The sequence below is a fragment of the Indicator indicator genome, chromosome 26 (genome assembly GCF_027791375.1).
Source record: "Indicator indicator isolate 239-I01 chromosome 26, UM_Iind_1.1, whole genome shotgun sequence".
In the NCBI taxonomy this organism is placed as follows: domain Eukaryota; kingdom Metazoa; phylum Chordata; class Aves; order Piciformes; family Indicatoridae; genus Indicator; species Indicator indicator.
The window spans coordinates 3080165-3096778 of NC_072035.1; the positions used below are offsets into that span (position 1 = coordinate 3080165).

The 16614-nt window shown below is 42.0% G+C and overlaps 1 protein-coding gene across 1 annotated transcript in view; it reads right to left on the bottom strand.

The window, feature by feature from the left end:
* Positions 1-16614, bottom strand: part of ARVCF (ARVCF delta catenin family member) — a 151864-nt gene that overhangs the window by 91324 nt on the left and 43926 nt on the right. The window contains exon 2 of the mRNA XM_054392879.1: positions 46-84. Coding sequence (XP_054248854.1) covers positions 46-84 — 39 coding nt within the window. The remainder of the gene's footprint in view (positions 1-45; positions 85-16614) is intronic.

The window sequence follows — 16614 nt, forward strand, 5'->3', positions numbered from 1 at the left end:
TAAACGGATGCACACACTGCTAGATACCAAGTCCATGAATTTAACATGCACAGAGGAGCCAAAAGTACAAGCTAGGTCCCTCATCTACAACAACAACAACAAAAAGAGAGCTGTCAGTTTGGCAGATTACAGCAGCAAGTTTCTTTACACTGTGTGTACCAAATTCTAGCTCAGCCATTTGAACACATCACTGCTGCATGAAACCAGAATCTGCCAGGCCCAGCCTGTCAGTTACAGGTTAACACAGCCACAGCTACTTGCACTGCTAAAAAACTACCTTAGAGAATTGCTTTGGAACTTCAAGGCAGATGTAAACCATCTCTGTATTCTCTGAACTATGACCAGGACTGGAAGATTATTTGGGTGTTCCAGCAGCCAGATCAGATCAGTGTTAAATTTAACTAATCTTCTCACCCACTCACAATCTTGCCTGTAGATCTGAACTATGCAACAAAAATGCTTTTTGTGGCAAAACAAACCATCACACCACACACACAAAACTAACCAACCAAACCCAAGCTTGTACAATCTTGAGGGAGACAGAACAAATGGATCACTGATTAATTTTTAAGTCCGCATTCCAAAAAAGCTGTTTCTTAAATAAATTATTTCTCGTATTAGGGAATATGAAAGGGATTGACAATAAATCTAATCATCCAATGCATAAGGAACATGCTTGCTTGGCACCAAGACAGCAGGACTATTTCAGTCCAAACAGCTCCCCAAGAGACTACCCATGTTAAATCACATTCTCCTTCTTCCCTCTGTATTTCACCTCCTTCGCTTTCCCAGATCCACACCAAAAGCCACCATCTGAACAAAACTGAGCAGGAAAAGTGTGAAGAACTTCTGGCAGAGGCCAGGCACTTGGTGTTATGTAACCACAGAGAGCAAAAATGTGACAGTAGGAAAGAAACTGTGCGGGAGGTCTCTGGACGACTACAAGTCCATTTGAACTCCGAAAGACACAAACAAGCCAACAAACCCACAGGCCACTCCATCTGCCAAAAATCTTCCAAATGGAAGAGATTCTAGCAGAAAGACAATTTTTCCAAGTGTGATGCAGTTACTGTGCTATTTCAGCTACCCAAGAGAGTTCACCAATGGCTTTTTTTCTCCAGTAGTCCGTTTATTTCACACATCCTCTGTTTATTTTGTAAGACTGAGCTTACAATCCCTACTTGCAAACGAACAGTCCTCACACAGACTGGGAAGACAGCAGGTAGACTTGCTAAGTCACTGTTAAAATAGAAATAAACAGTAGAAAGAGAAGGGGAAAAAAAAGATACTGTGGAAAATGCTGACTAAGAACATTTCATCATCTCTATTTGGCTTCCACATAGTAACTGCTGGCACAACCTGTTCAGCTCTTGCATCCTCAGCTGTGGAAGGATGCAGATACACTGCAGTGGGCTCAGAGCACAACCACACAGAACACCTGAGAAGGATCAAAGGTCTCTCATCCAGCCCTAAGGTCCAAGCTCTTCACCTCCAAGAGAAGGTCAAAAAGTGGCTTGATTACAGTTCAAATGCCTCAAGGTATAATGGAAAGTTGATAGAGAACCCTTCAGCCTCACAGCTAAAGGTTTTAACTAGTCCCAATGTCAGGAAGCTAGGGCTGACAAGACACACACACACATTTTAACTTTTCAGATAGCAAATATGAGTGATGCAAGTAAGAAAAACTTAGAGGGTAAAATTTTCCTAATCACTTCACAGGGCAGACCCACTTCTTCTCAGGAAACCTGTTCCTATTTGATCAGAAACCCAACAGCAGAGAAGTGCTCATGTGCATGCACACAGCTATTACTTGATTGCAACACCGATTTGAAGATTTTTCCGTCCAAGAACAAATTGTTTGAAGCTTGTGAAGGATGCCCCCAGCAAACTATACTTAAATGCAATAAAGAGATTTTTGTGATCTAGAGAAGAGTCTAAGGAATGTATCCTGATCAGCAATGGGGTTTAGCGTAAGGAGTTCCCTCTCCCACTAGTGAGTGCTGGTGAGTCCCCTTGTCAGGTGGGTGTGGTGGTTTGAGCTCTGAGTTTAGGAGCTCAAATGATAATAGATATAAATTCCTCCCCCAGCCCTTCTCCCTTTTTTTCTTGGCAGGGTGGAGAGAGAGAGAAGAAGAAAAAAAAAAAAAAAACTCGCAAAAGAAATATTCTGAAGTCGGTTTGGAAGTAGGAGGAGTAAATTCCTTTCTTTTTTCACAAAAGGGAAAGGAAAAAAATATTTTTTTTACATATATATATATATATCAGTAACGGGGGAGGGGGGGGGGTTCACAGAGGTGAGGGATGAGGGTAAGTGGGAAGAAAAATATACAAAACCAAGCCTGGATGGCCTTGTGTTCCCCTGGATGTCGGTGGATTCAGCTGAGAGAGAGAAAGGGCCCCAGCCACGTGGTCCGGTGCAGGAGACAGCAACAGCAGCAGAAAATCCTCTCGAGCAGACGAGGCAGGAAAAAAGGGAAGAGCAGCAAGATATCCCCCCTTTTATAGGCTTGCTGGACAGGAAGGGGAAGTGGAATAGACCACCTCTGAGTCAGGGGACCACCTTCTCCCAGCAGGGGAAGGGGTCAAGCCCTCCCCAGATTAAATTTCTTTTGTCCACCTGGGGCTGGGTTCTTCTCAGCGCCATCCAGGATAGGTGTGCCCCAGCACAGTGGGCCATCAGTACTTCAAGTAAAGCCACAAGCATTGTGGCAACTCAACTGAGAAGCCACCATCACCAAGGAATGACTGCCTGTCCCATCCTTCCACCTCTTCTACCTACAGCATAGCTCCTGAAACCTGTTTTGCTAGCATAATTGAGATGGCTGTGTAACAGTAGGAATCAGTGACTGGGGGAAAGGGTAAAAAAGAAGAGATGAGGACCATTTAGCCAGGCACTGTCACCGAGAAAATTCAGGGGAATCCATGGGAGTCCATTCTGTGTACACTAAGAATGCTAAAGAGTGACAGCCAGGCCACTGAGCAAGGACTGCTACTACCTCACGATGAGCATGATCTCAGAAAGGAAAAGTCATTTAAGCTAAGGTGAAAGTTACTTGCCTAGAGGTAAATATCTTCACTAGTGAAGTAAAACAGATCTCAATTTCTTAGTTAAGTGTGTTTGTCTTTTCTTCATTTCCCATCAGTGGTGGCTAAAGCACTGCACAGCTTCTGGCAATAAGCATCATTCTGTGACCACTCCTCCTGGTACTGTGCACAGAGTCAGCACTTCTGGATTAAAGTATTTGAATTTTAAATCCAATCACATTTGCCAACAACCCAGTTATTTACATGGTAACTTTTTCATTATTATTTCTGATGTGCTTTTGTTTGGCACTTGACAATGGAATTCAAATATGATAAAGATTAAGACAAGACACAGCCCTAGAGCCAGTAATCAGTCTCTTTCAAACAGGTTCTTGAAGGGCTTTTCAGAGAGCCATTTCTCAATTAAACACACACAGATAACAACAAGGGATCATACAGGATGAAATTAAGGACTTGCTATTAAGGAGCATCAGTCAGAAAACTCAATTCATGCTCCAAATGCCATACTTCCCTGCAGCTGAAAAGCTGTAAGAGTGCTATTTCAACCTAGGACAGTTGTGTTTCACTCCCACTCCTTGTTGTGGTTTTATGCCAGGAAAAGGAATCTTTAATTTTTCCATAGAAGCCCTGCCAAGTTGAGGCTGCAAATAGGATATAGCGTGTAGCTTTTAGCCAGCTTGCTCATACCCTGGCCAGAACTCTTCAAAATGCCTAATTCCCTACACACACGCTGGCAGCAGTGACTACTTCCCTTTCAGGCAGACCAGCCTCCTGTGTTAATCTCCTTTTGTTATTCAGGATTGTGCAGGATGTGCCATTTTCATCTGTTCTGGTATAATATGGCAGCATCAAGGTAGCCAGTCTTGCCTTCTGTCCTTTCAATCTAAAAGGAACTGGTTCCATAAGACACCCCCCTCCCCCCCCAGTAAAATACTGGCAAAGAAAAAAGCACTACTTTTTACAGTCAAACTCCTGTAAGTGCATGAGAGGAACAAAGTTCTCCATAAACCATTAGAAGTCCTTGTATCATGTATGTACACAGCTGTCTTTCTCAGAGTTCAAATTAAAGTTTTATTTTCCTTCCAACTCTTTGCAAAGATTCCAAGAATAAACAGCCAGTCATCCCACTCACCTTTATTTTAAACAGCTGGACAGACTCAATCAGTAGAAGTTGAGCAGCACCAAGCCCACCATCAGTGATGAACACCCTGCAATAAACAGGGTTCCTGCCTCCAGAACTCACTCTTAGCACAGCAGTGGAAATGTCCTCCGAAATCCACAGCGGTGGGATTCATTCTCCGCTGTTTCTCAGCTTTTGGGTTACCTTGTTTGTAAGAGGAAAATGGTGCTTTTTAATCATAGAATGGCTTAGGTTGGAGGGACCTGAGAGATCATCTACTCCAACCTCCCTGCCATGGCCAGGGATGCCTCTCAACTAGACTTGGCTGCTCAAGGCCTCACTCAGCCTGGCCTTGAACACCCCCAGGGAGGAGGCATCCACAACCTCCCTGGGCAGCCTATTTCCAAGTCTCACCACCCGTGTACTGAAGAACTTCTTCCCAGCCTAACCCTACCCTCCCTCAGCTTCAAACCATTTCCCCTTGCCATACTGCACAACAGTTATCAACAGATAAAGCGTAAGCGTGGAAGAGAGTAAGCTCAGCAGAAAGTTGCAAAAGTAACACTGGGAGCCAGAAGCACACCAGGAAAAGATGGACAAAGCAAAAAACTTAAAAATTGCACAAGTCTGTTCAGGGAGGGAAAAAAAACAAAACAAGGCATACCAGGGAAAGGAGGCAGAAGGAAAAAGAAATTAGAAAGGACAGAATCTATACAATGGGAAGTGTCAGGTGAGAGCCAAATCACTGGCTTTCACAAAGGAAAGGAAAAAAAAAAGTAGTAGGAAAAGGAGAGATGGAAGAAGTAGGAGAGAAATATTTCAGTCCTGAATGTCATCATGCTAACACTGCTTTACTTCACTGTATAAAGCTTCTGACAAGTAGTAGCTCTCTCCACACACAGTACTATATCAAGGTTCTTTTTTAAGGCTTCCCAAACAAGGCAGTGCCATTCCTGGGCTTTTTATGTGGTTTGCCTAGCCTGTGCTTTTGTTGCTATGCTCCCATTAGATGTGTATCTTGTACTGGTACTTTCTGTCAGGGAAGAAGGCAGAAAATACAAGAAACCTGAACACAAGCCCAGCATTTGATTTGACACAAGCACACACAAGAAACAGCACAGGGCCTTGCTTGTGGCTTGGGGATTCAGGATGAGCTGATTGTGCCTGAACTGTTCCATACCAGCACATCAGCACTTCATTAAGGAAATGACAGAAAGGGCCTTTTCGAGGCCCTCTAGGAGAGCGTAACTGAAGATACAAGAGGATCCATCTCCCACCCAAACTCATGTGCTAGCCACCCCATTTCCAGCCTCCCTGCATGCTGGCTCCCTGCATCTGCCAGAGGAGCTGCGGATGGGGGAGCAGCACTGCCGTGAGCCATACACACCAGAGAAGTGCAGGAACACAACACAAAGACAGAGCCAAATTAATAAATCCCGCTTACAAGGGATGACAGCAAGTCAAGAAGAGCAAATGTAACAATCTAGCTATTTGGGTGGAAGACAAAGATATCCATCCACAACAGCAAATTCTGTCAAACACCAATGAACACTTCACACATCACAGGCAGAAACCCAGCATGATTCTACACTTCATCCAATTATCCATGTCAACAGTGACCAAACACATGGGTATTTACAGCTTCCCATCATTTATCAGTTCACATATGCAGAAATCAAATCAGCTTCTGAGTAAGGAATCATCAGCAACTCTGATCACAACTAAAAAGGAAAAAAAAAAAAGAAACCTGGAAAACTGTTTTTGCCAAGAAGTTTAAACTAAGTACAGTTGCATTTAGAAAATGAAAGGGAACCTAAGGATAACTGTATCATTCACTTAAAAAAAAAAAAGCCATCCAATGTATTATAACAGGCTCTCAGTATACATTTAAACTGTGTCTGGAAACCCAGAAAATATACCAGATAATGTGCTCTGTATACCCTCAGCAGCAGGCATTACAGCTATTCTTAATCCTAGCTTTGTAAACCTTGTAGACATAATTCACTGTGCTTTTGGATCCCTAATATTTTGCAAAGCACTGCAGTTCACTGGCTTATAAGCGAGCCCTACCAGCTCACTGGCTAGAAAGCTTTCTGCTGACTTCATGTGTCATTTCAGTTGCATCCATCAGGGATTAATAATTTTTCCTGCTAAGGATATAGGATGCAAGTACTAAGTGGAAAAGGTTATGCCTGTCTGCAAAAGACTGGTGACATTTTGATAGGTAAGATTTGACTGTACCAATAAAGACATTAAATATAAATTGTACTAATGAAAGCCTTAGTCCTTCATTAAAAAGTGAAAAGCATATAAACAACCCAGAGGTGACTGAATACTGCACAGCACTGCTTAGAGCACTGAATCATGCTCTGAAATAACCAACTGATTTCTTATTTATTTACTATTCACTATTTATAGGTATATTCAGAGAGTTTTTCCTTGAGAGAGGGAAATGGCATGTGGCAGCTGTTCTATCAGACTAATTTATACATGATCATAAAGATGCAAACATTAATAAAAGATGCTTTATTTTCAACTAATTAATTTTAAAAATCTCAAACTTTTTGATGAGCTGCTGCAGTGAGTCTCTCTCTAACCCAGATACTGCTGCTCTTTAGAAGATGAGACATTTCAACTCTATTTTCTTTGACCCATGGTAAGCAGTTGTGATTGTACTAGAAATGGCAAAACTTCAGAAGGTACCCTGGGGAAGACACAACACAGCTACTACTGGGAAACAGACCTCTTACACTATTTGTGTCCTGCCTTAGTGCCTCCATTCATCCTGTCATCTGAATACACGAAAACAGTCCAGTTCACAATTAATTTTATCTGCAAGAGAAGTTGAAGTTGTCCCTTGCTAATGGTATTTTGAAAATCCCCAAAGAGTTGGAGCAGATGATCTCTAAGGTCCTTTCCAACCTAAGCCATTTTGTAATTCTATGAAAAGCTGACAGTAAAAGCCATATAAATACATACAACAAAGAAGTACTGAAGAAGCACTTCACTATTTCTTCCATGAAGTTCAAATAAGATATTTAAATTCCAAGTATTTTGGAAATTGGACTGCTTTTCAAAAGATGTCATTGATGAAAACAGCTTTGTCATCACAAACGCATTTTATACCCACACCTCTCCAAGAAGAAGCAAGATCATCAGATAAGCCTCTGTATTCTTTGCAGACCTTCATGAAGAAATTTCTCCTCTTTTTCACATAGCTGCACACACACCACAAGACCATTTTTCAATGGAGAGTATTCTAGTAAGAAGAACCAGAGAAACCATAAAGGGAAACTAACTCCAGCATTTCTGGTTCAATCCTCTAGCAGCAAGGTCACATCTCAGCACACTATCAATTCTGAAGCAGTGCTGTATTGTGCAACAAAGGTGGATTTTCCATCCTAGGGTGTTTGCATTCCAATAATAGGTTTCTATCTGTCTATGTGTCAGGAAGCAAAGCAAATAGCAATACGAATCCACACAATTAGTCAAATGGAATTGCAAACAGATTAAAATCCCTTCAGAACAAATTGCTGATCGAATTGCTCCAAGAACATTTCCTTCACACCTGCAGCAACACCCCAGCAGAAGGAATCATCAGTGAAATCCATTGCTTATAGTATTAAGCAGCATTTTGAAGTTTTGTCAGTTAAGCAAGTTCAAGTGGTCAGTAGCAAATAACTTTTGTAAACCATTTATATCTTGTTACCACTAAAAATGTTTCACAAGAGAACTAATTCCTTATCAGGACCAGATGGAGAGATTTTAACATCTTCATCATCAGTCACCACACTACAACACAAGCATTAGATTACTGTTCTCTCTTGAAGCTATATGATCTTGATGACAGACCAATGGACTTTTTTTCTAAAAGAAGAGAAATTCAGGGGAAGCCTGGAATTCAGCTGGCTTGCCCTGCAGTGTCTATTAACTATGCAGCCTGCTCTGCTCCTGTCAGTGCACTACCACATGCAAACAAAGCTGTTTCATATTAAGAGGAAGGCACAGACAATGCACTCTCCATTCATGCAACAGCTCTTTTCCACAAGCGTATGGATATGCTTCAGCACATAAAATAGCTATATTCAGAGCTGATCATTCCACATGCACACCACCAAAGTGTGCTTCTCAAAACAAAGAGACCACAGACTGCCGGGAGCTGGCCAGACTCAGCTAAGCACTCCGCAGGGCAATGGTGAAAAACAACACGTGTTGACCTCAGCTAGATGTGAGAAGGCTGGTGGCTGAGAGACAGCTTCAGCATTAGCTGCAGTCTGCTCTTCTAAAAGCCTGGCAGCAGTGTTCTAGGGGAGGCAGTCCCAGCCTATCAAGAGAAATCACAGGTGACAATTCAGGAAAGCAAGTTCGCTATCCATTCATGCATGCATGCAACCTCAGGCTGAACAGCAATGTGCTAAAAGATTTTCCCCAGAGGAAAACTGTTTATTAATTAATATCTACTGAATTAACTGGTTCCCCATATGCTTTGCTGTGCTTCTAAGACTGCATCCCTATCAATATTATAGAAAGATGTTAGGTATGGTGACTACCCAGAAATATGTAGAGGTCATGAAAAACACCTTTCAAATCTCCAAACCACAGCCACTTATTTTAAAAAAAGCCAACACATGCTCTTGCTGCAGACACAAGTGTGGCATCTAGCAGAAAAATAGAATAAGCTGATGTGAGGCCATCAGCTTATCTACTGGCACATTACCTTAAGTAACCCTGGTGCTCCTTTCATATGCTTTCTGTTACACTCCTTACACCAATCTGCTCCTATTAGCTGGTGTCCCTACCACAAATTAATCTGTACATCCACCATATCCTCTCCTCCTACTCCCTTCCATCAGTGCAGGAGAAGTAAGTTGGGATTCTGACTACACCTGGCACAACTCTATACATGATGTGGGTTTTCCAACATTATCAGTCTCATTGAGAGACTTCACTTATCACACATCAACGTCAGCTGTCAGGGGCCACAACTCTAATTGTTGCTGGTATAGTATCACCTCTCACCAGCCTGTGTAAACTCAGGCTGTAGTAGCATGAGAGGGAGAACAATCCCACAACCATCCTCTTGTAAAAACCTAGCACAGATTGTGCAATTCTCATCCATTACTCACCAAGATGCTTCTTTTCCACAGCACTGCTACCTCTCCCACATCTCCTGGATGCACCTGCATAGGCCAGCAAACCTCTTTGTCAGGGGAAGGGAGGATGAGGCTCTCTAGCAGATTCAAAGGCTTTTGATGTTTATTTAGTTCAAGACTCTGATTTTCAGCATGTACGCAATACCCACTTAGTCCAATTCAGAAACCTGAACATCAACTATAATTACCACACCCAGTGGTGAATTCAGACTGCAGCACCAGCATCTGTGATGCAGACAAAGCTAGCTGCCCCAGCTCCCTGTCAGAAATATCCTCAAGTTCACATCTATTGCAGGAAAGCACTCTCCCAGCTAAATTATAGTGCGGCACTCCAAGGTCTTCCTCCTGCACTGCCAGTAAACACACACTGCCTGCTGCAAGCTCAACAGGCACAGGGACCAATTATTTGACTGGAGTTCAGAAAAACTTCTCTTGCAACATCAGAAAGGTCTTGGGTGCAGCTCTAGAAAACAAAGGTGAAAGAAAATGGAGATCTCAAGAAAATGAAGGTGAAAAGTAGCCTACTTGTAGAACTTCAGCAGGACAGTTCTGCTGCCGGAAATGGTTAAAGCAGGCCACAAAGGAAACACCTACTGATGCACACAGGTGTGACTGCAGTGCGTTCAAAACTAGCTTCCTACAGAGGTAGATGCTGCCAGGTCATGCTGGTAAAAAAACAGAAGGGGCTGCAGAAAGGCTTAAAATCACATTCCTAAATCAGAAGCGTTGCAAGCAATCATTTTTCAACGAGTACATAATAACTAGAACAAAAGTGAAAGCTGCCTTCAGAGAATAACATTTGCTGTGAAGCAGGAAGCAAATGTGAGGCAGCAGGACCGGCGCTGGCTGGCTGGCAGACACAGTTTCATTTTATACAAGGCACATGACAGGTAAGACTTTTGAAGTGATCCATATAAAACATTAGTGCACAACGCAGTGGTTAGGAATGCAGCAAATGAAAAAGGTGGGAAGATTCCTCCTGTCTGGGAGAGTTGTTGTGAAAGATTTGCAACATGCCATATGGAAGCAGGTACAGCACTTCATCTTTCTGAGAGCCGGCAAATCTCTCTTAAAGCTACGAACTGCTCCTCTTTAATTCAGAGTATCTGTCCCATCCAATGATTAAATCCTTTGACATTTCATTTAGGAGGAGGTATTTCTCTTCCAGATGCTAGACAACAAAAATGATAAATGCTCAGTTTCCAGCCCCTCTGATACAGTATAAGGCTACACAAAGGATTTGAAGGAGCAGTAACCACAGTACCCACATCACTGTGTCAATGCAACCGCAGTAACCTTGCATATTGACTGAGCTGTTCCTAGAGACACCTATTTTGCTCTTCAAGGATTCAGGCTTGAGGAGATCTTTTCTATGCACTTCATTTTGTTTTGGCTCAAAAGCCTGCATGCAGATATGAAAGGTATCATAACACATTTGTTGTCCACCTGGAAGACATTAATGATTAATTAGCAAGTAAATCAAATACAGACAGCTCTTGGGCTTTCCTCTGTTTCTTCACTGGTTGCTTTGAAAAAAAAAAACTGAACAGGAACATCACATAAAATCCAGCTATAGATATTAAAAAAATTGCAGTATTTGGAAGTCTGAGCACAATAGCTGGGGAATCAAAGGTTTTAATAAAAACATATGGATTAGGAGAAATTATTTTAAGTTCACAAAGTGTATGCCAGATGAAATCTTGTCTTCTGCCACATGAGGTAACCATTATACAATGGGCTAATTTGCAAATATTGATTTATATAAAATCCAGTTAAAATGGACTAGGTGAAAGGATGTGAAGATGTGCTTTGCACTGCCAACTTCAATCCTAGGAGCACATGCACAAAGGAGCAAGTGACCACTTATATGAGGTCCATGATGGAGGCAGCTCTGCACACAGCCACAATTCAGTTGGTGGTGAAAGATTAAATCCACCACAATTCCCTGCCCAGTCTTTTGAAAGATGTCATATTCGTTCTTTTATGTCTGCAATGCAGCTCTGGGGAATGGCTAAACATAGCCCCAAAGGCAGCTGACAATAGAAGGAACACAAACTCACTTCATTAAACTCCAGTTCAGACCCTTACAGACAGCTCTTGCTCTAAAGGTATTTCTGAGGAGCTAACTCGAGCAGACCACGGGAAGCTAACACACCTCCACTGCCAGAATGTGAAAGCATCTGACAAAGGGAGGGGAGAAACACCAATTAAGGAGTGGTGAAAAGGGAAAAAGCCACAGCTCCATGTTAATTGCCTACAAACCCATAGTTTGTGCAGGCTGTGGAACTGAGCCATTTGATTTAGATTTACCTCACCTGTCAGTGTCTCTGCTCTTGAAAAGGAAAATACTATTCAGGTTTTTCAAGACAGAGATGAAAGGAACCTCCTGCAAAGATCTCCCCAGACAAAAAGCACCAATAACTTCTTGCAAGATATAAATATACCAAAAACTCTAAAAAGTTTCTGTCTCCAACTTTTGCTTTCACAGTACAGGTTGTCAGGCGAGTTCTTGATGTCCTTTGTAGTTGTACATTACCTGGAGGCTGACTGTAGGAAACATACAGCTACAACTTCTCAGAGTAACTCCTGATGCAAATACTCTGTCCTGAAGCAAAAACAATGCTCTTTTGAAATAGAATTAATCCACTGGTAAAGCAGAGCAATTACTCTGGAGAAAAGCCACTTTTAATAATAACAAAGTAATAAAATCCTAGCAAGGACAACTGCATCGTGTAAAAGTTGCACTTTACACGGACCAGAGCGTCTATCCTAACTCATCGCTGTCCAAATTTGCAGGATATTTTCCTTAGTAGGAAGGCTTGCAATAGGAATTCAGGATAATGCATAGGTGACAATTTGATATGTACAACACACAAAATACAAAGAAAAAGAAAACCAGGACACAACTTTCCTTCCCTTCCCCCTGCCTCCCCCCACCTGAATTTTGCTTCCTGACGGAGCAATTCACAAAGACAAATGACAATTCCCATCCAGATCTGTGAGATGTTCTGGGACCGATGGGAAGTAACAATCTCAGCTGGATGACTAGGGAATGCAAAGTACTAAATGGCTGGATTGCTTTAATTAGAAAAGGCCAGGTGAACATGCACACACCATGGAAAAGAAGACAGAAATAAAATTGCCTGGATTGATCTGATTTAATATTGCTGAAAACCAATTCGCAGCTCGAGATTCTGAGTAACATTCTCCCAAGAATGCTTTCACATGACAGCTCCATTTTGGATCTCTGCTAACACTTTTAGAAAGATATCCAAACCACAGGTAGAGTACCTACAGCAGCATCCACTGCCCACTGCACTGGGCTGTGCAGTCAGACTTCCTCAGACTTTTTCCCTTTGTTCTTTAAACAAAAGAAAAGGGGAAAAGATCTCATCTGTGACATACCTTGAAGTATCAGAAGCTCAGTCAGCTTTTGCAGCGATGTGAATCACTACTGAATCCCCTTGCATTTTCTAACAAAACACACGAGTCTTGCACAGATAGGATGCAGCATTGCAACAGATGAAGAGAAAACCTGCAGAACTGAGGTCAGGGGTTTACACCACTGGTAACTGCTATTCTTTTTCACTGGGGAGGCGGCAGGCTGCACATGGTGTGTGTGAAAGAATGAAAGCTAAAGCAAACAGCTTGCTAAGTCTTGTTAAATTAGCTGTACTGAGTAAGAACCATAAAAGCCATGCAACATAAAAGAGACTGTTAGGTTCAGTTAAGCTGACATACACTGATCAGGAAAAGATATTACAATACTGCCAGATTTCCAGTTTAGGATCCAGTCACCAGGTGTGAAGTATCTGAAGCCCTCTTGCTGACCAGGAGTTGCAAGAAGAATCTTTGAGCGTTCCAGTGTAAGCAACTCTGCTGACTGATGGCTCAGCCCTAAACATTGGTTGAGGGAAAAGAAACAGCAGCCTCGAGAACAGCAAAAATGTAGATCGACTTCTACATGTACTCTAATAGTACCTGGAAAACTGTGTACAGACAACTAATTAGTGCTATATATCAAGATGTGATGAGCTGATCATCTTCACTACTGTAGCAAAGAACATGAGAACTTTCAGAGATCTAAGAAAAGCAAGAAGGCATTTTCTGACTTTGCATGTGAGCCACCTACAGTCCCTGATGTTCCTTCCCTAAAGGAAGCAGTTGACTCTGCTGTCCCTTCCAGTGAAAGCCACACCATGTTTCCTGATTGTGGTGTTTATACATTAAAAAGAAAATATTTTAAAAAACCAAACTCCTTTCTGCTAGGGCATAACTAGTGACAGAAAGAACTACCTCATTCATCTAAATAAAGCCAGCTCTAAAATCTGCAATAACCATTTAAGTGCCTAGTTTGTTAGTTATTTCACTGTTTACCTAATTTATTACGAACATCTAAATAATAAGCTCATTCAGCGTAAGCTGAGATCAGAGACACTGAAAATACTTGTTTAGACTATTTAACTATCTGACCTTCTGCTTATTCTAGGTTTGTCCTCTGCAGCCTCCCCCAGCAGCTTTACAGTGTTTCCACCCCCTGGACACTGTTCAGTCATTCCACAGCTCAATACAGCACAGCTTTATGAAGGCTTCCGCTGTCCCTTCTAACACCAGTTCCTCTGTAGCATCTGGGTGAACTTTTGGGATTATTTGCTCCAATTTTCCAATTTTATTTCAGGAAAAAAGGTTGCCTTCCAGAAAGGACAACATTTCCCAAAAGAGTGAACATGTGAATTGCTGTATTATTAATCCACTCTCCTTTTCCTCACCTGTTGCTTTATAAGTCATTACTTTGCATACAGCTGCAATGGCAACTGTTCCTCTGAAAATCAGGACCTGTATAAACACAGAGCAGAGCTCACTTAGGAAACAAGAGCAGCACACCTCCGAGAAGGCACAAGGGATTGCAGCTGCACCTCCCACGTGCCTTGCATTATATCCTCCATCCACTCCCATTCAAAAAGGCAGGGCACTTGTGATTTCCTTAAGAGAAAGGCAAAGTGCATTTCACCTTTCTGTGCTTCGCTTCAGTTTGGCATTTGTACAGAAGATAACGACACCTTTTCTGGCAATTTTAACAAATGATTAAGTGTGCCTCAAATTGGGGTACTTTCACCTCATTAAGAGATGGTAATTGAAGTCATGTACTGGCCTGAGAGGTTGCATTAGCAGTTCAAACACTGTTCTCCTCCACTCCCGAGGAGTGATCTAATCTTCAGGTACAGAGCAATAGCTGGAGCCTTGGAGAAAAATAAAAACAGGGAAGTGACTTGGTGGACAAGCCCAAGACCACTTCAAGTGATAAATCACAACTGCAACAAATCAAAACAAAGCCCCAGCCATGTCTGAGTTCCTATCAAGGGAGTGGTGTTTTCTTCAGCTATTTCCAAACAGCAGTCAGTGTGGGTGGGTGTGGGGAGTCAAAGCCTTCAGTACAAACTGTTTATTTAAATAACCCCTTTTAATTGCCCTTCCTCGCACAGCAGTTTTTAGCCATGGACTCACTTGTGCTGAGAAGAGGTGAACACAGACCTTTGTCACTGTAATTACAGCACAATTACTAACACCAATCTCTTAATGAAATAAAAGCTCTTAAGCAAATAATGAACTAAAGCATTTAAAAGCAGTAAAACTGATTTTCCATTTAGCAATGGTATAGAAGCTGCCAAAAGGTTTACTCCTGACTGTTGACTGAGCGCCTGAAACAATGCAGATCATTTTATATCCAGCAGGCAACAGAGATGGATACCTGAACATTTACACAGGAGGCAAGAAAACCTAGATTATAATATAGCCAGAAAATGCAACTGCACATCTTTATATAAACCACTATGCTCTCCTGAAAAATTATCCTAATTTGGCTGTGACAGAGCAAAACCATTTAAATCTGGCCAAATATTGGTAAGACGAGTTTACCCACCACACCAAATGCCAATAAAAATGTTAAAAGCAAACCATCTTGGCCTGTAAATGTTTGCTTCCCAATCACTGTGCAGGCACATTATTTAGAGCAGCTGGAAAAAAAAAAAAAAGGAAAAAGAAAAAGCTCTTCTGTATACACATACAGTTCTGTGCAGAGCTTTGACCTTCCAGTGATGGACTAGTAGGCCAGCAGAACCTACTTGATTACTGTCCCAGAGTTAGCATCAAGAGAAAAATTAATCTCTAGCATAATTCTGTTAAATGAATGTGGCTACATGTAAATCAAGAGCCAAGTCTGGCTACTGCAGCCAATGGACAGTTAAGTATCAGAGGAGGAAAATGTTGGAAGTAAATTTCTCAGCTGGATATTATAAACTGGGAAAAATGGAACACAGTGACAAGTGGCATCTTTGAATTACAACTACAGCAGAGTTAAGCCACAGATTATCAGCCACTTCATACAACTAAGCAAAAATGCAACTGCTGCCTGCTTTGCAGGTGGGCTCCTGCCCACCAAATCTACACCAGCAGCTACAGTTAAGAGGTTGGAGTCCAGCTCCTTCCTTTTGATCCCCTCCTGTATCCCAGGAATCACTTTTACTTTTCCAAGAATGAATCTTTTACAAACTTGTTTGATTCAGTTTCAGTCTATTTCTTAACATCTTCTTTAAAAAAATCTTTTAGCAATCTCCCTCTGCCTAACGCAAGCCAATACCACAGCATCTACCCATAAAAAAGAAAGCCCAGCCTGAGCAGAAAGCTTAGTGATGCAGGACACCATTCATCAGCAAGTTTCATTTAGCTATCACCTGCACTGGCATAGCAGTACCTGAAAGGGGCCTACAAGAAGGTTGCAGAGGGACTGTTTCCAAAGGCCTGTACTGACAGGACATGGGCAGTGGTTTGAAATTAGAGATTTAGATTGGATGTTAGGAACAAGTTCTGCACCATGAGAGTGCTGCAACATTGGAACAGGTTGCTCAGGGAGGTAGTTCAGGTCCTATCCCTGAATATATTCAAGGTCAGGCTGGACAAGGCTCTGAGCAACCTGATCAGTGGAGGATGCCCCTGCTTACTGCAGGGGGGTTGGACTAGTTGACCTTTGGATGTCCCTTCCAACCCAAACCACTTTACAATTCTATGATCTCAGGCACAACTCTGCTAAATCCATCTCAGCAGTACAAATGAAGGAACACATTGGTTCTGCTAGGATAAAGCCACTGGAAGAAAACAAAAGCCAGAGGGGAGGAAAGACTAAAAAAAATCCAACTGAAAGCTTTTATAATACTTTCTTGAGTGTTATCCTGCTCTCTTCCACCTCTGAAATGGTTCAGGAACTCACACAAATGTTCAAAAGCTTGTATTTGAAGAAAC